This window comes from Thunnus albacares, chromosome 1 (assembly GCF_914725855.1).
Source record: "Thunnus albacares chromosome 1, fThuAlb1.1, whole genome shotgun sequence".
Taxonomy (NCBI): Eukaryota; Metazoa; Chordata; class Actinopteri; order Scombriformes; family Scombridae; genus Thunnus; species Thunnus albacares.
In genome coordinates, this window is record NC_058106.1 from 36,800,378 (window position 1) to 36,824,399 (window position 24,022).

The 24,022-nt window shown below is 39.3% G+C and overlaps 1 protein-coding gene and 1 long non-coding RNA gene across 6 annotated transcripts in view; one reads left to right on the forward strand and one right to left on the reverse strand.

The window, feature by feature from the left end:
* LOC122986866 (multiple epidermal growth factor-like domains protein 11) overlaps positions 1-24,022 on the reverse strand; it is a 172,809-nt gene that overhangs the window by 18,576 nt on the left and 130,211 nt on the right. For both annotated transcript variants that reach the window (XM_044358331.1, XM_044358321.1), the window contains exons 13-16: positions 21,736-21,899; positions 21,376-21,478; positions 10,213-10,359; positions 7,213-7,347 (exon numbers count right to left, since the gene is read on the reverse strand). In XM_044358331.1, coding sequence (XP_044214266.1) covers positions 7,213-7,347; positions 10,213-10,359; positions 21,376-21,478; positions 21,736-21,899 — 549 coding nt within the window. The remainder of the gene's footprint in view (positions 1-7,212; positions 7,348-10,212; positions 10,360-21,375; positions 21,479-21,735; positions 21,900-24,022) is intronic.
* On the forward strand, positions 15,152-19,887 carry LOC122987659. Of its 4 annotated transcripts, XR_006404551.1 has the most exons (7): positions 15,152-15,256; positions 15,434-15,639; positions 17,175-17,233; positions 17,624-17,680; positions 17,806-17,873; positions 19,327-19,392; positions 19,587-19,887. It is a non-coding gene; the product is annotated as an uncharacterized LOC122987659 (long non-coding RNA). The 4 variants fall into 4 exon arrangements; XR_006404547.1 differs by lacking the exon at positions 19,327-19,392; XR_006404548.1 differs by lacking the exons at positions 17,624-17,680; positions 19,327-19,392.

The following is a 24,022-nucleotide window of genomic DNA, read 5'->3' on the forward strand; positions in this document are numbered from 1 at the left end:
GTGTAAAAAAGTGAAAAATATAATTTAAGGAGAATTAAAAATCTTTTTAATTCAACTTTAATAAAAAAGGAGAAGTTTAATAGCATTTTTTGTGTTTTTTAAACATATTGTGCAGTAAAGTCTGAAATAAATCAACATTACTGACTGTGTCTAATGTGATAAACTCACAGAAAACAAGACAAGGGAGTTAAAAAAGAGAAAAAACTGTTTAAAGTTTCTCTTCCAGATGCCTAAAAAGGGCTGAAAGAAGCTTTATACAAAGTTAGTTTGTTTTGCAGATAATCATTTTAGGGAAATGCACATCCTGTTGCTTAAGGATGTGATATTTCTGCTTTTTTTATATTCAGATTTCACTAAATTTAATGAAATATTGAGACAGATACTGTAGTTTCTGATGAGCCTGATAATATATTAACGTGCTCTGGGGGTTTTTTGATTATTGCCAGTAAACATGAGAGGACATACTGATATTACTGCATGTTATATATCAGCGTGGTGTTTGGTTTCATCTCATATTTATGAAGTTAAAAGACTGCTTATAAAACTTGACATATAGTAACGTCCCCGGTTTTATTCCCTGCAGTAACATCATATTACATTTTAAAGAGCTTAAAGTGTAAAAAGTTATAAATATTATGAGCTGGCATTTAACTTGACCTTAACTCATAACAGCAAATTTTAAAATGTTTAATGGTCCCAGTCTCATTATGCTCCTACTCTCTAGAATTAGGAGTTAGGTTTAAAGTACGTGGTTAATGACTAAAACATTAAGTTTGAATCAGTATTATTATTATTCCCTTTTTAATAAAATAATTATACCTCCTTATTGCATTCCCTTTTTATTGTAATACCTTCTTATCTTATATGTTTTGATCTTACCTTATGTGTTTTATATATGTAATACCTTCTTATCTTATGTGTTTTAATCTTAATTTATGTTTTTTATTGTAATACCTTCTTATCTTATATGTTTTGATCTTACCTTATGTGTTTTATATATGTAATACCTTATCTTACATGTTTTAATCTTAATTTATGTTTTTTATTGTAATACCTTCTTATCTTGCATGTTTTAATCTTACCTTATGTGTTTTATATATGTAATACCTTATCTTACGTGTTTTAATCTTAACTTATATGTTTTATATATGTAATACCTTTTAATCTTACGTGTTTTAATCTTAATTTATATGTTTTTTATTGTAATACCTTCTTATCTTATGTGTTTTAATCTTAACTTATGTGTTTTATATATGTAATACCTTCCTATCTATATGTTTTTGTCATGTATGATCTCATTTGTCTGTTTTTTGCTTTTTATCTTGAAGCACATTGAGTCTATGCTTGCTGTATGAAATATGCTTTATAATTCAATTCAATTCATATTCATCTGTATAGAACCATTACATACAAAAGCAGTTCAAAGTACTTTACATAAAAAAAGAAACAGCAAAAATGTGCAAATAAACACAAACAACATGCATACACATAAAATCACATACAGAAACATGCGCGCAAACAAACAGACGCTGTGTTCATTTAGAAAAAAATGAATGAAAAGGAAGGTTTGCTTTTACAAGAACAGTGTTGCAGTGAGTCTAAGTTCAGCAGGCACACTGTTCCATTCTTCTGGTGCATAAATACTGAATGTCATCTCACCAGACTGTAAAAAGTGCTCCAGGCACATGGAGGAGATTTCCACCCAGTGACTGCAGAGATCTGCTGGGGTTATAAACTGACAGCATGTCTGAGAAGTACTGTGGAGTCAGACCAGCGAGTGCTTTGTAAATCCGAGAGGTAGGATTTTAAAACTGTATTCTGAAAACAACAGCTGGTGATGGATCCAAAGGACTGGAGTTATACGGTTTTTGTCCTGGTTTGGAACTCGTGCAGCTGAGTTCTAGATAAATTGTTATCTATGATTGTGTTGTTCGGGAGACCTCATGAACAGAGAGGTGCAATATAATCCAGCCGGCTCATGATAAATACATGCATGAGTTTCTCAGACTGGGGGAAAAAGAAAAAAAAACCTCTGATTCTGGAAATGTTTCAGAGTTGGAAAAACTTTTGGTGACGCTGTTATAAATAAACTTGACTTTCATAAGGATTTGCGTTGCATAATAACGACAGTGAGATGCAGTGTGTGCTTATAGTCGGCTTCATAAAACATTACAGCCGTATTAAAATTTTATGAATGAGTGATATTTCTTCCTAATGTTAATGTTCAGGCAGGAGTTGGATAAGATAAATACATTAAACACACATGAGCTATGTAGACATTCATTATTCTTACATTACTCGTCTCCACTCATTTGCATTTTACTGTGTTTTCCACCTGTTACGTAAAATCTATTGTCTTCATTAATAGCTTCTGCCTGTCTGTGCTTATAATGGCCATTAGTCACCACACAAACACACTAAAACCCAGAGGGGCTTTCTTTGGTGTGAATCAGTGCAATAAAGATCATTATGAATGCTCTAATGAAGTCTCTACACTTATGTAACAGTTACCAATGTGTGACTAGTGTCTGTAAAGTTTGGATCAAAGTAATAATATACTGTATATACAGGACACATGAATAAAACCAGGAGGATTTAATGAGCATAATTAACAGAGGAGGGACTGTTCAGTAGCTCCCTGGTGATCTATTATCTTAGCACACAATTAATTTTCAGCCTGTGCTGAGGAAACATCTAGACAGCTGTTGGACATTTATTTGACAGCTTTAGTTACTTTTCAGATGAGGATTTGATACAATGGATGATATAACAAGCTTTTAAAATACAACACATTGTTAAAGATGAAACCAGTGGTTTCCAACCTTTTTTGGCTTTTTCACATGTCTATGAGTTGTTAACAGCTCCACCAAATAGTGATTTTTCCCTCTAAACTTCTCACATGCTTTCATTTTAATTAATGTTCAAATGATCCAATATTTCAGCAAAAATCAAAGATTAGAGAAAAAGTCCAAAAACTGAAAACAGATTTGTGTATCAGAACTTTGTTTTTTCTTCTTTCCTCTCCCATTAATCACTGATGCTTCACTATTAATAATCTAATGATGTCATATATAATAATGTATCAGTCAGAGGGACCAAACCACTACTTTTACTGCAATACTTTAACTACATCAAGCTCATAATACTTATGTACTTTTACTGTAGTAGGATTTCAATGCAGGACTTTTACTTGTAATGGAGTATTGTTACATTGTTGTATTGGTACTTTTACTGAAGTAAAGGATGTGAATACTTCTTCCATCACTGGAAAGGGATTCATAAAATTAAGTGTTACCGAAATTGTTGATAGTTGCTCACTCATTAGTATTTTCTACCAATTTATTAAGAATTTTTACAAATTATCAACTACATATGAACCCAAATATAACAAGTAGGCACTTACCAACTAAAGTAACTTAAGGAAGGTTCACAGTTCTTCAAGTGCGTCTTAAAATAACAGTCAGGTGTCCATATGAGCAGTGAAAGAGGTTTTCCTCGCTGTAATCAATCCCCCACTTCATACTGGATATTAAAAGCTCCTTCGAATGTGCTTTAATGTAAGTGATGAGGGCCAAATGCATGCATTTTAGTGCAAAAATGCATTTAAAAGTATATAAAGCTTATATGAGGCTTCAGCAGTCAGAGTTAGTCATATCTAGTGGATATCTGACACATTTACAGTCTTTTTAGCATCAAATTCCCTCTTTGTGTTTCCTCGGACAGTGTTTCCCTGTTGAGCTGCAGGTGGAAGTATAGTAACAAAAAGAGGGACTTTGACACTAAAAAGACTGTAACGTTGAAAGATATCTACTTGATTTGACTCATTTGGACGCTGAAGCTTCATATTAGCTTCAGATAAACTTTTAAATACATTTTTGTCCTCCATCACTTCCATTGTAAGGTCATTATGAAGGAATCTTCTAATGGTCAGTATGAACAGGAGGAATGATTACAGCAAGAAAAACATGTTTTAATGTTCATTTGGGCTCCTGACTGTTGTTTTAGGACAGACTTAAAAGATGATGAACCTGTACTTTATCACTTTTTGCACCACTGAAAATGTCCTAAAAATGAATCATTAAATACCTCAAATTCCCAGGAAATGATTATAAATTTAAAAGACCTGTAAAATAAAGCATTACCAAAATAGAAATTTCTTCATTTAAGTAATGGAAGCTCATTCTGTCTCAGTTAATGGTTCGTTCACAGTGAGATGTTTTCTTTAGAGATGCAGCAGACCATGTGAGAGTTTTCCAGTCAATAACATCATTAGTTTGTACAAAAGGAGAGAACAGGGACGGGAGCAGGACCGGCTCCTCCGGCGGTTAAAAGCCCTCCTGCTGGACATCTGATTTATCAAGCCTCACCCAGTTATGAGCCTGTTAAAAGATGCAGCGGCCAGCAGAATGGCTAATGTAGGACAGGGCAGAACTAAGGCCGTCTTCATGTTTAATGATGATGAATATTTCATGGCACACGCCTCCAGTGTCTCTATTTCGATTTGGCAACGAACCTTGGGCCATCTGCCTTCATCGGAGAGTTAACACCTGTTTAACCTGCAGAGGGGCTAAACCACACTGAAATACTGATGTACAAGAGGAACCCACAAAAAGATTATTCAGATAAAATGAGGTGGTAGACGTTGTATAAAAGGGACGCAGAGCGAGCTCAAGGTTTTTTTATTCTATCGCCTTCAATTCTAATGAAATGTAGACATTGTAGGGCTTCGCTTTGTGCACGGTGCGTCAGATACTTTGAGATATGAGGGTTTTACAAAAGAAAAAGCTGTGTAAATGAAGATGTCAAGAGGATCATTGTGGTGGTTCTATTGTACAGCAGCTGTTCTCTGTCCTGTTTCTAAATAAACAGAGTTGAGTGGCTGCGAAAAGTGTGAGAATGTGAGATAAATCCTCCTTTTTTTTTTGGGAAATTTGGGCATTTGATCAACTTAAAAAACTAAATATGGGTCCCTGTGCACAAAGCGTGCAAAACAGTGATCTTGCAGGTCACGCTATGTGAGATAGGTCTAAAAATATTTCGGTCACAATCTGTTGCAGAGTTTACAGTATCGGTTTGAGGCTGTGCGATGAATGGTTGGTCAATCATAGTGAGCATAGAAAAACAAAATGCAAGTAGTGATGTCATCAACTATTATATATTTAAAAATGCAGCAGAACTAAAAAACTTTGCCCAAAGCTCTGGCATTGTTGTGGTGATTACAGTATCACGTCGGCCATTATGGTAAATGCTAAATGGACTGTACTTGTATAGGTACAGGTAGGTATAGGTATGGGTAGGGTACCATGCTAGGTTCCAACCGGCCCATCAGAGGAATCTTACCATTCACACACATTCATACATTGATGACACAGTCATCAGGAGCAACTTGGGGTTAAGTATCTTGCCCAAGGACACATCGGCATGTGGACTGGAGGAGCCGGGAATCGAACCACCATTAGTGGACAACCCGCTCTACCTCCTGAGCCACAGCCACCCCATATGTTCTGCATCGTTTCATGTCGTATTGTTTCACAGTTTGGTCTCATATGTAGGCAAATAAGTAAAGAATAATTAATTTAGCAGTTTTAAAAAGTTACAAAGTGCTTAACAATAAAAAACATTTTGAACAAAGTAGTGAACAGACAAGATAATAACACAAATTAATTCAATCTAAAACAAAGAAACACATACATAAACGCATAAGTTATATCCTGCTGGTTAGCGACTAACCAGCCGTGAACAGGAAAGGAATAAATGGTTGTGATTCTCTGAGCAGCATGATGTCACCTCTCTGCTCTCTTATCAGACTTACTAACGTTACCAGCAGCTCTGTGTGTGTGTGTGTGTGTGTGTGTGTGTGTGTGTGTGTGTGTGTGTGTGTGTGTGTGTGTGTGAGGCAGTGAGTTAGCCTGATGTTTATACTCGTTGTGGCAGCTGATATATGGAATAAACCTCAGTCTTCCCTGTTACAAGTCCAAGCAGATCCAAGCAGAAAATAAGCTAATTTTGAGCAGAAAAAGTAGTTTTTAACACACAATATATTGTTGTTTTAACATCATATGCCCAACACAGACCTATGTGATTATGTGTACAGCGTAAAAATGATTTGCTGTGTAGTTACTCTGTTAGAGAAGGCAGAGAACACAATCAGGTCTTGAGTTGGATAGATATTAAAAAGGTTTCTTGATGCAGCACTCCACTGATTTTACACATCAAGATCAATTTAATCATCATGAGACGTATTACTCCGCCTGTGAAAACAGTCGTATAAAGTCCTTTGTGTCTCTGCAGTGAGCTCTCTAAAGTCTGACACCGTGTCCGAACTGAATGTGACTCGAGTGAGCGTCAAAATCAGTTTGATTGCTTTGTTTTCTATCGGAGCGTCCCGACCGGCGGTGAGTGACGCAGCTGTCAGACGCCCTGTTTCTGTTCACTTCCTGTAGCTCGTGTTGAAAGCGCTGTAGGACGCGGTGTCACGGATGAGGAACAGTTATCTCTGCTACCTTCTCGTTTCACTACAAAAACCCTAAATCAGGTAGCAGCTGTCTGGAGGGGGATCTGGAAGTGTCTGGTTAAGTCATTTCCAGAAAAGAAGCATCTAAATATCACATTATAAGAAAAAGTACGAACGTAGGACAGCAAATACTCGCCCATCTTTTACCTGAGTGGTTATATATGATCTTGAACGCACCGCTGATGCGTACGTGGTTTGTTTGCATGATGTAACACAAGTGCATGTGTGTGTATATCCTGTATTTTTTTTGTATATCTTATAAGATTCTTATTAGTTTAAATCAGAATTTTAATGTTTTATGCAGTTTTTCTTTTTTTTAATGTCTATTAATCATTATTGAATTACCCCTGTGTGCGTATGTGTGCTATAAAAATGAACTTGCCTTGGTGTATGTAACCCCATTAGAAATCTGTGATGTCATGAAGCAATAGTTAAGCAACCACCAAGAATTTTCCAGCTTGAATCTTTGCTAAAGTTCCAGTATTTAAAGAATTTCTGCACATCTTGAAGGTTTTTTTCATTTCATTTCCATTGACGAAAGGTTTTGCAGCAATTTATATATTTTTTAATGTAAGGACATAGAGTAACAATACATGAAAATAAAAACTTGAACTGTTTTGCCCTTAAAAAAAAAAAAAAAAACAGAGCAGCAGCAAATATTTTCTGTAACTGAAGGACTGAAGGAAGCTGGAACTGACCTTGGTTGCAGAGTGAACCGAAGAAACCGGAGAGACACTCGCAGTGGCCGGTGACATGGTGACACGCCCCGTCGCTGTGGATACACTGAGGACAGGACTGGCTGCAGCGGTGGCCGTAGAAACCGGGCGAACATGCTGCAGAGGACACACACACACACACACACACACTCATTGTTAGAAGGATGTGGGTGAACAGTGTGTGTGTGTGTGTGTGACAGAGAGAGAAAGATCCATGTCAGAGTCGAGGAGGGGAAACTTCTGATTAGTTCTCTGATTAGTTCTTTGATCATTTTAATAATGAATTTCATGGTCCGGTTAGTCCCAATTTAAACCCCTGTCTATATGAAAGCTTAATATCTGCTACCTATATATTTGTGCGTGCATGCACATGCAAAAGTGTGTCCAAGAAGCCCTCCGCCTCCTCCCTCGGGCTGCCCCCTTGTTGGCTGTATCAGCTTTGTTTTGTTTGTCCTTCCACCGCTGATTCCTCCCTCCTACGTCTTCCTCAGGCCTTTAAATTTGTTTTAATTGATGTTCCTCTAAGTGGGAAGACAAGCCGGTGCACGCTGGCCCAATGCTTCTCTCACGTTACAGGATTTTTCCTAATTAAGATAATTACCTAAACCGTGAACCGAGAGCTTTTAAATTCATCAACCTGATGCAAGGGAAGCAAAGGAAAAGTGGTGTGTGTTATATATATACACACATATACATCAATAGAACAAAGCAGGCTTGACTTTCATACATGTTAAACACACTGTGGATCTTCTCCTGAACTGTCCATTATAAATTAACTAAAGATGAAAAATAAACCATGTAGTTGCAGGATAAAAGCTTTAATGTTCACAGATTTGAACTGTACTGTAATTGAGTGAACAGTCAATATAACTTATTGATTAGTCTGGTGTCTATTTGGTTGTTTTCAGTCTTAAATCTTAAATAGTGAAACATGTTTGGCTTTGCAAAGCTAGCAAAACAGAGCAACCAGGAAGTTAATCATATCAAGTGGATATCTGACACATTTACAGTCTTTTTAGCATCAAATTCCCTCTTTGTGTTTCCTCGGACAGTGTTTCCCTGTTGAGCTGCGGTGGAAGTATAGTAACAAAAAGAGGGACTTTGGCACTAAAAAGACTGTAACGTTGAAAGATATCTACTTGATTTGACTCATTTGGACGCTGAAGCTTCAGATAAACTTTTAAATACATTTTTGCACAGACGGAGGACTGTGGTGCAACTGGTCATAGGTCATCATCCATTATCAGACCTCCACAATTAAATATAAAGTAGAGAAGATGCTGACTGGTGCCATTAAAGGCTTTTAAATAACTACAGGAGATCATGTCTCAACAAGATTAATGGTGCGTTCAAGTCAGAGGTCATAAACTGGAAGAGTTTCCTCACAACAAAATGCAAAATGTAAACAATCAACATGGCTGACTGTGAGAAACTTCTCTCCTCACGGCAGGCAGCGTACGACTATCTGCAACGTCAGCAGAGCTTAATGAGAAACATGAACGAAACGGAGGAAGATAGAGAGGTACGAGCCTGTCACAAAATATTAAAATCAATTTTTTTGGGTAGCAATACTGAAGGCAGTGATATTTGGCTTCTTCGAGCTCTGGTTCTATTTGAGTCCAAAATAAATATTTAGAATTGTAAAAAAAAAAAAAGAGAGACAGAAAAGAAAGATAAATATTACAGTCAATATTCTACCAAGTATTAGTAATGTTACATGTTTCTGATATTAGTGAGTGACATAAGAAAACATTGTTCATTGTGTGAGATTTTTATTACTTTAACACCAGTTGAAACGTCTGTGCTCGCTGCCTTATTATGTGCCGTCAGAGCGTCTGCTTCTCAGTGAAGTCGGGATGAAACTTGAGTTTCACAGTCGGAGCTCTGACTTCGAGAGCAGTTCCATCAAACTTTTTCAAGTTGGAGCTCAGAAATTTTCAAGTTCTTCTCGAGTTGTCTGGAATGCATCATACGAGTCTACAGCTTGGATGTATTATAAGAGCTGGATAGGGCGCCGCCGCTCGGCCTTGCAGCCAATTATTCCCAGTGGTTGCTCGCTGTATTGCAGCAGCCAAAAAGCATTTTCCTTTTGACTGTGCTGCATTCATTTGTTGGCTGGAAAGACGATCAAATGTTCTGCTATGATCAAGCTTTCAGTCATAAACCCTCTAAATCCTGCCTGCAGATCTGAAAGGGTCAGAAATCCATCCACACTTGTAGTATAAAGAACAACTTATGAAACCAACATATTTCAGCTTGTGGTCTTCATCAGAGTCAGTATACAACACAACACAAAGAAACAAAACCTCATTTACAAAGGTTAAAAAATACATAAAAGACAACCAATCATATACAAACACATACGTGCTAGCCAATGAGGTAGTCACATGTGTTTTTTGTTTCACACTCATCTCATTTAAATGCTCTTTGTAGTGTGTTGTATACTGACCCTGATGAAGAAGTTGAAACACGTTGATTTCATAATAAACTTGTTCTTTATGCTACTGCTGCCTGAGTCTGTCTTTCTCCATGCACCTTGGATGTAAGTACCAGAAATCCCTGCTCTGCAGATCATAGTATCCTTTTTATATAGACATTAATGTAATTTCTGTTAAAAAGCTTGTCCATAAAAGTGAAGTTATATCAAACTCTATAAATCCTTGTTTCAGCTCAGCGCACATGTACATCGCAGTACATTGAATGTAGACATTAAAGGGGTTTTAGAGAGATCACATTTCCATGTAAAGGAGCATGTAATCCTAATCTGAAAGCAGGAAGATTATTATCTCATTATCTAGAGGATTTCCATTACTGATGCAAGAGCATGTCTGACCGTTATTCACAATGAGTACTTTGATGCTTGAGTGTATTTGACTTTAACATATATGTGGTGATACTATGTTTTGGCCTCATCCTTGCTGCAATAAAGAAACTACAGTATATGAGAGATGAAATGTGTGTGAGCGTATCTGGTTTCTTTACTTCGTCTGCAGTTGGTGCCGCGGTAACCCGGAGCGCACACACAGGCGCCGTCCTCCGGCGAGCACGAGCCTCCGTGTTCGCAGGTGCAGCTGTAGGAGCAGTTGGGTCCCCAGCGTCCCTCCTCACACACGCTGTCACAATGGACACCTGCAGAAAACACACACACACACACACACACACACACACACACACACAGATTTTAGTCTGAGGTAAAGCAGGAGACTTTGTTCTGAGCTACGTGGCTTTAAAGTGAAGTCAAACTGACTTCTCTAACTCCACTCACAAAGTTTCAGATGTGTCACTTCAACTTGAAAAAAGGAGAGAAGAAGAAGTGCAAAAAGTGGCGGATGAGGGAACATTAGAGGATACCGTTTTTAAGCACCTACTCAGAGATGGAGTTAGCGGGGAAGGAAATAGTGTGAAGGAGACGTAAAGAGTGGAGGGAGGTGACAGATAAGAATGACAAAGATACTCTGCAAACTCCTCGATATTCTTCTCCCTGTTAAAGGATAAAGCTGGTGATAGTCTGCATCTTTTTATTGTCAACAAACCCCATGAAAAGAATTAATCTACTAACAAGTATAGTGGATCTTATTCCTCTGTGCTGTAGAGCTCCGTTGTTGTCCGAAAAACTATTAAAAACACATCAATGAGTCACACAGCTGCAGTGGGTGACGTGTTCCTTCATTACTATGAACACACACACACATTCATCCGCTGCTGAAAATAGTCCCCAACAAATGCACTAATGTTAATTTAAAGTCTCTCAGATCAGCTGACCAGTGTCTCCTGGATGTTTCCAGAGCTTGATTTAAAATGAAGGGAGACGGAGCGTAAACTTTGGAATAGTTTTGTCAATCTTGCTTATTTGATATTTAATGTTTTTAATGTTTAATTTTACTGCCAGACTTTGTGCTGAAAACAGACGTCACATAAGTTATTTTATCAACAAGAGCAAACTAAATACTTCCTGCAAACATACTAATACTTAATACTCTCAAACCAAAGCAGGAAAGTCTGCAGCTGTTTATTCTGTATGAAAAGCTTCTTCAGTGCAGCAGCACCTGAAGGCAGCAGGACAGATATGTTGATAAATCTGCAGCCGCGGCACCATTACGCACGGCTGTTCACTGTTATTACCTCCATTAAACCACCCGATGTCACCAGGCTGCTATAAGGTGAACACTCACACCTGTACGCACGTCAGGCTGGTCGGTTATAACTCCGTAATCTGCATTTTTATGCAGGAGACGTCGGGTTATCAGAGCTCCTCACTGCCTCCTTTCCAACTTTCTTTTTAGCAAAAGTAGCGTCTCGTGTTTTATCCTTGAAACACACTGCAGTGCAAACGCTGAATGTAACATTAATTACTAAACTATGTTAACGAGGTGAGATACATTTATGGCTATAACAGTGTCGGCGTCAACAAATTTATTTTTTATTTCTAGTTGTTATATTAACTAACTGATGATGACAAAACCTGCTCCGTCTGTCTTTGGCTGCAGATTTTGGTGATGTGTGTTCATGTCGTGATGCTCAGACGTTTCCTGAAGAAAAGCCATCATGCTTAACTGTGATTGGTTAAAACAAGTAAGGATCCCTTAGATTTGGTTATTAAAGAATTGTGTCCCAGATAAGTTCTGAGCAGGACATTCGACTTCCTGGTGGATAAACTATGTAACACAGAGACAGTTTCTAAATGACCTCGGACACATTTTTTGTTACTTATCAGCCAACACATGCACTGACACTGATATATCTTCCACCTGTTGTCACCAGAAAGAACTGTGCAAACAAATGATGTAATTATTAATTCTCAAATTATTATCTGCTATAATGTATTATCTATGAATATAGCATCTTCCTGAATTGCATTTTATCATTTGTGTGGATTTTACATCATGTTTATTGGTCCCTGCCTTTCTGCTTCAGACACCATTTTCCAGATTTGTGTCTACAGTACACCTACAGTGGCCGGCATGAAGGTGGGGCTAGCCCCTCTCTCACAATGCTTAAGATATGAATACTGATGCTCAGACTGTTAGTGAATTCAATGTAGATCCCATGAAATTGATGACAAGTGGGGCAGACTGTCTGACAGATCAACTGTGAAATATTTCAAATGATGCTATAGTGCGGCTACGGCGCTAGACTTTCTTAGCAAACGCCAGCTAACTTGAGAAAATTAACGAAGAGGATTTCATACTCGTTATGGAATTTTACATCTTTACAGGTTACAAATTGGGTTACATTGGGTCAAACTTGGCTTTGAGGTCACACTGTTCATTCTTCTCCTTGAGACTTCAGCTGTCTGTGATGTTTTGGGGGAGGCGGGAACCTCTCTGATAGAGGGTATATCAGCATTTCCATGGTTACCAAGGTCAGAGGAGGCTTCCCTAAACAACACAGATGGTTGGATGACACAGTCAGATGCTCAAACAGAAACTGCTGAAATTACACGCAACGTGACTTAAACGGTCCCTTGTTTAGAAACTAGTGAACCAATCAGACTAATTTTTCATATTGTAGGCTGATAAAGACGAGGACTCGGACCTTCAGGGAGCAGAACGGAAACTTGGCAGAGTGCTTCCATAAACATTTTCAGCATTAAGACATCAAAAGTCTCATGTGCGCCGTTTCTCCACTGCTGACCATCACTCAAAATATCCACAACAACACTAGTTTGGATGAGAAATTGGAATTAAAATGCCTTAAAACCCACCAGCCAGGGGATATTGTCATCACTCATCAAACTGAGAGAGGATTGCAAAACATGAGAGCAGCATGAGACCATCTGGACAATGGGTGTACTGGTCCAAATTGACAGTTCATACAGGAGCTCAAGTGAGCATCACAACAAACAAGTCACATGTATTAAACTGTGTGGAAAGCGTCTGAGACACAGTCATCTCTCAGGCGGAACAGAGGTTTTCACACAGTGACCCACCTGATCGCTGCAAAGCTGGTTGACAGCTCGCTCTCCCCGCAATTTGTCCTGTCGTTCCCTACGTCTGACTGTGCTGTGAAACTAATGAGGCCATAGGAAAAAAAAGCCTGTAGGAGAAGTCTGATCTGACCACACTGAGCTTCATACTGCTCTGCTCTGTTCAGTAAAAAGGAGGCTTTTACTGAAACCCGTCACTCTGCTGGGAAATTATCATAACAACTCCCATGACGACATCTGAGTCAGAGAGGAACTTTTTCCACCTTGAAGAGGATGAAATCTTTCGCTTCTAATACCACGGGACAGCCTGCGACTCAACTTATTGGCCACGCTGTCCATCGAAAACCAGCTGATTCAGCAGCTACATGACTTCATCCCCAAAGTCATCAAGAAGTTACCCAGAGGAAGAACTGCTGCGGCCTGCCTTTCTCTTCAAGTGAGCCGTCAGCTTCGGTGAATGAAAACATATTTTATGATCCTGCCTTTTGTGGTGCTGGTCTGTATTTTTGCACTGGATTGATTGATATTGATGGTGATGAGCGTCAGTGTGTCCATGCGTATCTATTAAAGTTGTTGTATTAATGGATCTGTATCCCTAAAAAAAAAAGTTGTCTTGTGTGCTTTGTTATGTGGCCTTCGGTGGTGTTGAGCTCTTTGCTGTTCGCTTATGGTCCTGTAGGCTCATTTGTTCTGAGCTTCTCTCTCTCAATCACTCGCTCGCTCTCTGTCACACACACACACACACTTCCTCTGTGTGTGTGTGTGTGTACAAGACCTGCTAGAGGCAAGTTGTTGTTGTTAAAAGTGTTTTGTGGAGTCATTCATGGACCCATGACGTGTTAAAAAAAAAGCACATCTGTAGTGAGAGATAGTACTGTAGTTCTCCTGGTATCTGTTGAAGTGGTTGGCGCCCCACCAATTTTTTTACATATAAAAAAAGCCACTGAATCTGTCGCTGACATTAACATTCAAAACTATGCAAAGTAGCTCATACAGAACCAGTTTTACACAGACGCTTCTTCTGCTTCTGTGAGAGTAAATGGCAAATTTTAGGGCCCTTTTACACCTGAAAGTCCGAACCAAGCTTCATGTTTTTGTTGCATTGTAAACATTTGATCCGGTCAGTTTTGGTTTCTTATTGCACTAAAGAACTTTCCTTCTACATCCTGTCGTCATCACCTATGCAGGCTGCGTCTCCCTATACTTGATATTGATTTGCAGACAACATGTGTCTGATGTATCCTTGTCGTAGCCTTATTACCATTTGAATTAAAGGAGGAAAAATTAATGAACAGATTCATTTCATTGCCAGTATACTATATTATTATATTATTATACTATATATACTAGTTTCTTTATCTTCAGGTGGCTTTGCGCTCCCGTCCTCTCATATCCTCTCTATCTCATCGTCTCTGAAAGATGATTTTTTTTCCAGTTGACTTTTTATAACGTCATCAGAATATATTTCAATTAAAACCTCGGTCTCCTGCTCTCCTCATGTGCTTTTCTGGTCCTATCGGAATTTCCTGTAATCACTCTGAAAGTCTGCTGAACCATCCAAGAAATTGTCAGGATGTAGCATTTATTTTTTGACGCAAGCATACAAACAAAAGGTGACGGGACAGGCTTGACAAGACCAAAAAACAGACGATCCAGCAAACTGAAAAGCAGACCTTAAATACAAACTAAACTAATCAGGGAACAGGGAACAGGTGACTAGACACAAGGGTAGGCTGGGAGTGATTGGCTGAGGGAAACGCAGGACTAACGAGGGTGATGCAGGGCAGGTGAGGGGAGGAGCACATGATCACAGGAAGAGGAAACACAGGAGAAACCAGGAAACCAAAACACACAATACTCTAAGCTACCAGAAACCCAAAAGAACACAAAAAGTCCAAAAACCAAACAGAGGATGTGACAGAAATGTTTTCACACTAGAAAAGAACCAAACCATGGTTCAGTTTGATCCGGACCAAGATCACCTCTTTCTGTCGGTCTGAGGTTCGGCTGTTTGGTCTGGATCGTGATCCGGGGGAAGTTTCACACCTGTAATGTTGGTTCGGATCAAACTGAAAAGCTTGAAAGTCCACATCGAACAAGGTACGTGTGAAAAGACCTTAAGACAAAAATCTTAATTCCCTAAATTCTGCCCGGGACTTTATGCCCTTTAATCATTTGCTGAAGTGTCTTCTTCTTTCATCAGTCTTGCATTTGTGTGTGTGTGTGTGTGTGTGTGTGTGTGTGTGTGTGTGTGTGTGTGTGTGTGTGTGTCCTAAGAGGCAGGAGTCTGTCTACACAAAAACTGGCTTGCAGAACGGATCAGAGCCCTCGCTGCTCGCAGGGGGACGGTCTGGAGACTGCAACGCCCGAGAGACTGACGTTACATTCATTCTTAGTTACACTCACCCACACACACACACACACACACACACACACACACATCTAAATATAGAAACAGACAGACAGCAGGACACACAGACAGAGTAAGTATCGAGTATGTGCAAATACAGTATTTCTCTCTCTCTCTCTCTCTCCGTCTTTCTGCAGCCTGGCGTATCTGCAGCTCATTAGAAACTTCCTTTGACATAGAATATGAGAGAATATGAGAGTGGAGCGCAGGCAGCCATTATTACTCAATTAATAAACTACCTCTGAGCCATAAAGTGAATGAAAATCAGAAGCTCTCTTCCTAAGGCTGTGGAGTTAAAACAAAAGGGAAGATGGAGGAGAAGATACGGAGCAGAAAAAAGGCCAGATGTTAATCCCTTCTATCACCTCACCACATCCTAAAGTTTTTGGAGAGTACGTTGCTACTGGAATAATCATTTCCCATGTGACAGCAGCGTTGAGAGAAAATTCGGAAAGCAGATTTGACACAAATCATATGAATGTTTCTGACCTAATTCAGTTGACGAGACACTTAATGTAGGAGAAGATAGTCTAAAACAAAGGAAAGCAAACACTTGGAAGTAACTTCTTTGTGTCTGGCGCTGCTGCATGTATATAATATATGTAATATGTCTTATTTCTGCTCACAAACAAGTGCTGTGTCAAAGTTTCATTCACTTCTATTAAATCTGAGTATGTACAGTAGTGTGTGCACACTGGGAGATTTATGGGATTTTCTTCCTATCTTTATTCGAGAGCGTGGTTTCTTGATTTCTCTCAAAACTCTGCCCTCATACTCAGACGGTCTCACACAGATTTGCTCTGCTCCTGCTCAAAACTGTACGTCTGCACTCAGATATACTGGTTAAGTCCTCCTGCTTAAACCCTTCATCCTACATCCAGGCTGCTTCTATGAACTCCTGAAACGTCTCCTCTCAGATTTCTGCTCTTGCTTTCGGATTTTCGTGCAAATTTACCAACAGAATGCCGGTTATGGTGAAATGATCACTGCCACCTCGCAGGTGTGTCTGCTTTACTACTTAGAGTGTCCCTTTAATCATGCTCATACACTCCCTCCCTCCAGGGTTTTATTATATTTACTTCCCTTCATTGCACGACTTTTGGAATGAAGGAATGGTTGATATAAACATTAGTTCCCCAATTTTTTTGCACTTCAACAACCTTTTAAAATACTTTTCAAAGTTTCACTGTGCAGTACATCTCTGCATGTTCTGTTACGCAATGCAATGCAATGCAATTCCCACAATGCAATGCACGAAATAAATAATAATAGTGAGACAGCTCGAGGGACATCTCTGATGCACATTTCATATACTTTCCTGTTATTACCAAGTGCATAAATGTCTTTTATACTAACTGTATAAACAGTACAATATACAGTTAATACTGCTTCAGTGCACAGCTGTGCACCACGGGTGTAATCACCCACCTGCTTCCTCTCTGCTTAATTAAACAAATGGTCTTTTTTTTTGGTCATTAGATTCTTTTATTCTTGACATAAAGTTCTCAAAGATTTATTACGCTGTTGGGAGTGAAAGTAGGGAGACAGCACATTTATTAAGGTTCAGGTATCTCCTCTGCAGTGAATTGTGCCTTTTTTTTACGACAGGATGTTCCTTTTTGAAAATGACTGCAATGAACAAAAAGACGAGTCTCATCCATCGACACGTACGTTACACGCTCATATTCATGTTACTTCTCATCATATTTGCAGTCTGTCAAAGTTCTGTCTAATGCTAGCATCCCATAAAATGTTAAGGCACTACAGTGGTATGACTATATGACCACACATTCATTCAAATGTTACATGTGTATCTTCTAAAAACGTGTTTTCCTCGTCCCTTTCCACAGCCATGTCTCTGAGTATGTTTTACAAATACCTAAAATACTAATGAGTCTGATAGTATTATAAACTGCTGCACAGTGTTTAAACACATGTAAATTTATCTTGTAATGTCTCATCTGTACCTGAAGCAACACACCAACACAGCTGTTTTCCATCTGAAGGCCCAGCGGCACAATCTAAAGTTTATTGTTCTCTGTATGTATCTAAATTAGCCTTTCTAGCTCAACAGATCAATATTTGAAAAGAGATACAAGACAGAAACAGCTCAGGTGAATCAAAAAGAAAACAAATCATAATTTTCTCTCTTTGCAATTTCTTGTATAGTTATATTGAGATTAAAATGAATAACAAACGGTCTAATGAAGCCTTATTGTTTTCTGTTTTCACCCACTAGGAGCATAAAGGATCATGGGAAAAGACTCACAGGACTAATCTTCATCCACCGTCATCATCACCCAAACTGTAATTACATGGATTTATCTGTTTCAGATTAGCATATACACACCATGTTTCTTTATTTCTTCAAACCAGACTACTAACCTTTGATCTAAACTTTGATCCAAATATATTAATCAATACATTGAAGTTTCTCATAATATCATTTCATAACTAGTTCTCCCTTCTGGCAAAACACCCTTTACATGTTAATCAGTGTATCAATCATTGCTCATCACGTCTCTACTGATTGACAATTAGTGGGTAAAATAAGCAGAGCTACATCTAGAACATGGCAATTAATACCGCTGCTGATGTTAATAAAAAAAGGTCTCGCCTAAAAAACACGTAAGACACACGTGTCTGAGAGGAAAGCCGAGTTTCACTTGAAAGAGGCTTTATCCACAGGGAACCTTTGAGAAGTTGAATTATTGAAGAGAGCTGGGCTGTCAGAGTCATTCAAGCTTGAATCTCCATCAGTTTTAGAATTATAGGTTTGAGTTTCGGCGTGTGTCACATTGATTAGTTGTCTCAGTTCATGTCATGGTGTCGCCTGAACCGCCTCCCCTCTTCCATCGGTTCGGCCTCAGACTCTTTTGTCTTCTCTCTCTCTCTCGTTCCTGCTTCACCTGCCCTCTAATCTGTGTCCCAGTGCAGCGGCTGGAAGTGGATCACAAAGGTGTGTCCTTCAAAGGACCTAAAGGCCAGACTGCCAGCATTTATTGATGTCCATCACTCACAGCTTCATGGAACACAAACATTTCAATTTTAAACCTGCATTAACTGATTTTTTTGGACACTTGGTGGCATCAGAAACAAGTTATGAACACAACACTGACATATCATCAGATTTTAAGTCGATATGCTGAACTCGCTTATTTCCACATCCAGCAGTTACGGAGCAACATTATCATTAATCTGGAGTCGTGTTTCTGTCCACCTGGTGAATGTAAGTCCAATATTCACTCTCTTTTAGCTCTGTTTTTGTTCTCCACCAACTCCTGAGGGAAATATCTGGCTCTTTAGCTGCTAAATGCTCCGCTATGTTCACCAGCTAGTCTACAGCTAACTGTGTCTGTTTGCCGTTTGGTGCTGAGCAGGTAGTGTACAGCGGCTTTTTAGAGCTTTTTCTCTGAAAACAGCTGCCTGCTGCGACTAAAAACGACGCCATGAGAGCGCTGAGAGTGAACCAGAACGGTAAAGTTGCACGGTAAACGGTAAAGTCTCCGTAAAGCCGAGAGGAGCTGCAGAGTCACTGATAATTCTCTGTAGGTTCATCAGTATGAGCCAAACACATTACACACTGACAGATCATACATCATTATTATAAAAATGTTGATTAAAGCTGCCTTAAGAAATTAGTTTAGATATCCAACCCACTGACTAAGTGATGCACATCTAAAAGTAACCCCCAGTGTTTTTATATTGAGTCTATATTCATAACCTTACTGTATCAATAATGATTGAAGGACCTTTCCAGTTCAATTACAGATATATCAGGTGACACAGGTCAGGTGGTTCTGAGGAGAGAGATGCTCTAATGAAGGTTTGTGTAGATTTAATGGATAGCTGCTTCAGTAACGTTTATGCTCCGCTGATGTCTCATTTTGTGAGTAAATTTGGCTTAAACCTGCATTTTCCAGAACGTTCTTCAATATATAAGCCATGTTATTGTTAAAGCAAGTTCTATTTGAACTGTGTGTACTTGGATTTTACCCAGAAGTTGTTGTTCTTCTGCAGCAATCATTGCTTATCGACTTTGGACTCCGGCAGGCCCGGAGGATAATTCTACTCTTCTGGAAAAATGTGGACTTACCTTTTGAAGGAACGTGGACAAAGGAACTTGCAGCCTGCGTCGCTCTGGAGAGACTGACTTACAATATGTTGTTAAAGTTAGAGACAAGAACTTTTGGAAAATCACATTTTCCTGTCTTGTTTTTTGTTTAGTTGTGTGTTTTTTTGTTTTGGGAGTGGGAATGTAACACTGTACAATGTCTATAACTTAAAAACATAAGAACAATATATGTTTTAAACTACGGTGCATTTGAGCGCTCCTTATCAATCATTTCCTCACTGTGATGCTTCTTTCAAATGATCAATAAAGTATCAAAACGGAGACAACTTTCATTATACACAATTATAGAGTATGATTTGTAATTTTCCACCTTCATGCAGGCACATGAAGGAACATGACATGGACAACTGGTAATAGTGTGAAAGATTAGTGATAAATAAATCCATTTAACTTTGCTTTTAACGCCGGGTTTCAATCATCTACCTCCTGCGACATCTTTTCATTAATTAGTCTGGTTTGTGTAACATGTATATTTAGCTGTGACGGATAATCACAGGAATGCAAATACCTGGTAAATGTGTTGTTTCTTGATTATCTGAGTTGATGAGGATCCACTAAGAATTGATTGGTGCATAATGGATTGTGGGATACTGAGCGCTGCAGGGGACCCATTACTTATCTTTTTCAAAGTTCAGAGCCTTTACAAATTTAACAGCCTTGTCAGCCTTTTATCACCTACTTGGTCGGATTGGTTGGATGCTTGGTGATGTAGTGACCACTCGGAGGGTTAGTTGGTGACCTGTTGTAGCTGGCAAGCTAACCACTAATTCACTAGCTGGCCCAGCCGGGCTAATGCTAGTCTGTTTTCTCTCTGCTGTTGTGTTTACTTCCCTCTGGCATTTTGTTCAGTAAAAGGTTACAATAAAGTTATTCAAGCTACCGAGCTTGCTAACAGTCGGTTATGATATGATATGATTTACTCAGGGATTACAGACATAAAACAAAATCCGAGGGATAACATGTTAAAGTGAAAACATTTCTTTCCAACATGGTCCCAAAAAACATTTGGACCAAAAGTTAGCAAACTTGTTTTCTCGTTAGCTTATCTTGGTCATTAATGGAACAATAACTTCACACAGTTTATTCAAAAGACGTATTTGTAACATCGACTCCTGTCTTGTAACACACTGCAAACTGTTGCTCTTTTGTGGAGAAGTTTTCACTCTGACAGAGGAGATTATATAAGAGTGAATGGTGCAATACAGTTGATAAGCTTTGATAGCTTCCTCTACTTTTAATGGAGTCCTGTTCCCTCAAAAGGTCAGAACTGTCAGGACGGTTTGCTGTTGTTCAAACGCACAAATTTGCAGGTTCACTAGAATTTAACTCAACAAGAAAAATCTGATTTACTGTACTTCACCCCTCTAGCAAATTCACTGATTGGGATTTCTCTGTAATTAATTATATTTGCTGGTGTATCCAAGGTTTTCTAAATGTTTGTTTGTTTGTTTGTTTTTCATGTTTGTACTGTTACCTGTTCTCATTACATTTTATCTGTGCTGAAGTTTTTGGACTTGTTCACCTGATCTGACTGCCTGTCAATTATGAGGTGGTTTATTTGACCTCTAAACCTTGTTGTAAACTGACTGAGACTCCACCACTGTGGTCTCTGTGTCTGCATTTGGAAAATCAATTCAGTGCCAATCGGTCCCGAACTCTGGCTGCACCACTGACCTGTCCAACCTGCGAGACAGCGGCATAAACCGGTCACTGGATCGCAGCCATCGGCGTTGACACAGTCACATCTCTCTCTGCAGTCCAGTCCGTATGATCCCTCCTAACGACAGCAAGAACACACGAGACAAATAAAATATAAATGCAAATAAACTGTGCTGTCTATACGAGGCATTAATGTTCTCATTAATTGTAACATACTAGAGAATTGGTGTTTTATTAACTCAGTTAAAACTAAACAAAGATTAATGAGCCTCCACCTCCTTGAACTCCAGCGCTTTCCTGCATGTGCCCAAGCGGGTGACTGAACAATAAATTCATATTTAAATGAAAGAAATAATGACTGCCCAGACCACTCACAGGACACGGTAAGTCGCAGTATTCGTCCCTCCAGCCCGGGGAGCAGGTGCAGGTTCCGTTGACCGGGTCGCAGGCCGCCCCGTTGGCACACTGACACGTCTGATTGCAGCTCAGTCCCCAGGTACCGCTGGAGCACGGGATGGAGCAGTCCACGCCCTGCCAACCTGGACAGAAACACACAGGCGAGACGGACCATCAGCACATAGCAAGGCTGGAATGCTATTGTGAATATCAGTGAAATTGTAATTCCAGTTTGTTACAATTTTCATAGTTTTGCTCATAATTTACATCGGGTATGATAACATTGTGCTCACCAAACTAGATCTGGAAACGCGATGACATCCAGAGAATAATGTGATTACCTTTTTCAGTTACAGTAGTTTAAGGGATTAAAGTTTGTTACAGCTTGTTTGCCGTCTTCCTGTTAGTTTGATGGAGTATACAGAACATCATCCCTCTAAGATTCCCAGAGATATCCTGTTTGATTTGTTTGATATCCTGTTCTCTTCCTCCTCTCCATCTGTATGCATTCATGTCACATCAATGCATGTCACTAACTTGGCTTCTTCCCCAGAGTTTTTTGTGCTTTCTCATCTCGCAGGAAACCCTGGGTTGCAGGCCGAGCCTTCGCAGTCCTCTTGGCGTCCTTCCCTGGCTGTTGCTACTGCTATTGTTCTTGTTATGATTGTTTGATTGCTGTTATTCTGTCCCCCCCCCACCCCACCCTTTCTTTCTCTCTCTCAACCCAACCGGTCGAGGCAGATGGCCGCCCACCAAGAGCCGGGTTCTGCTTGAGGTTTCTACCCGTTAAAGGGGAGTTTTTCCTTACCGCTGTCGCCAAGTGCTGCTCATGGGGGAATTGTTGGGTCTCTGTAAATTAAAGAGTACGGTCTTGACCTGTTCTAGGTGAAAAGTGCCCTAAGATGACTTTTGTTGTGATTTGGCGCTATATACATAAAAACTGATTGATTGATTTGCAAAGACCAGATCTTCTTATGCTTCTTTCTTTCATGCTTTGCTGATTAATTTCTCACCCTCTTCTGCTACTGTCTCCTGTGGTGTACCCCAAGGCTCCATCTTAGGCCCGATTTTATTTTCATTATGCTTCCACTGGGGCCAGATAGAAGAATAAACATCCATTATTACTGCTACGCTGATGACACACAGCTGTACTTAACTAAGTTAAACATACATTCTTTAGTCTCTGTTAAGTTGTCTTAAGGATGTGAAATGCTGGAATTCCCAGCTAAGAGGTCCTTCTTATGGGTTCCAAATATTTCAATATAGCCAGTTCTCTGTGGTCTCTGTCCTCAAATCTCAGTAGACATGCCAGAAATCTGCGAATATCAAATTAAATATTAAATTAAGAATTTAAAATTAAATAAATTTGGTAATTAGCTATATCTTTTTCCACATTATGTTGATAGCAACAGCAAGACCTTTTCTTTCATGTCTTACATGCTTTTATTACCTCATATCTTGAACACTGCACCTCTCTTTACGTGAGAGTCTTCCAGAGCCTGCAGCTGGTTCAAAATACAACAGCAAGGCTCACATCTTGATTTTACATCTTGCATTTTGCATATAATGGTACGCACCTTAATGTGAACATTTTTGTATTTATTATGTATAATGGGAACATTTTTGTATTATTGTATTTATTGTTATGTATATTTTATTCTCTATTATTGTGCAAACTTGTCTCTTGCACCTGCGTTGTGTAGACAAGCACAGTCCCGCACTGGACTCGACTCACGACCTCGGACATGGGAGGCCAGTGCACCAGCAAGGAGGCTAAAACCCATGAGCACTAGTGTCTGTCACCAGCACGTCTCTTGAGGTGTCGGGGAGTGAGGTTTACTCGCTGCACAGTACTGTACCCGCTGGCTACCGTCACGTTGGTGCCAGCGTCAGTCCTCCGATCCCCTGATCAGTTCTCTTTAGACAAAATCTAAGGGTAATTGAGCTTTTTCCATTAATTTATTTTTGTTTTATTATCTAATTGTATTTTGAACTTCTCTGCAAGGCACACCTGACTCGACATGACTTTTGACAGTATATTGAACTGCATAGTGCTTTAAGTCCAGCCTAGTTTTGTGACTCAGGTGTTTATTCAGACATGAGTCATACATGAACATCTAAAATCACATTTATGCAGCAAGGTGCACTTTGCAGCATCTTATCATACACAAAGTTTTAATATACACTAGTAACACAGCCAACACGTTTGATAACCCTTTACACTCGGATTGAACTTCTCCCTGTTAAGTTTTCCCCTCAGTAGCTT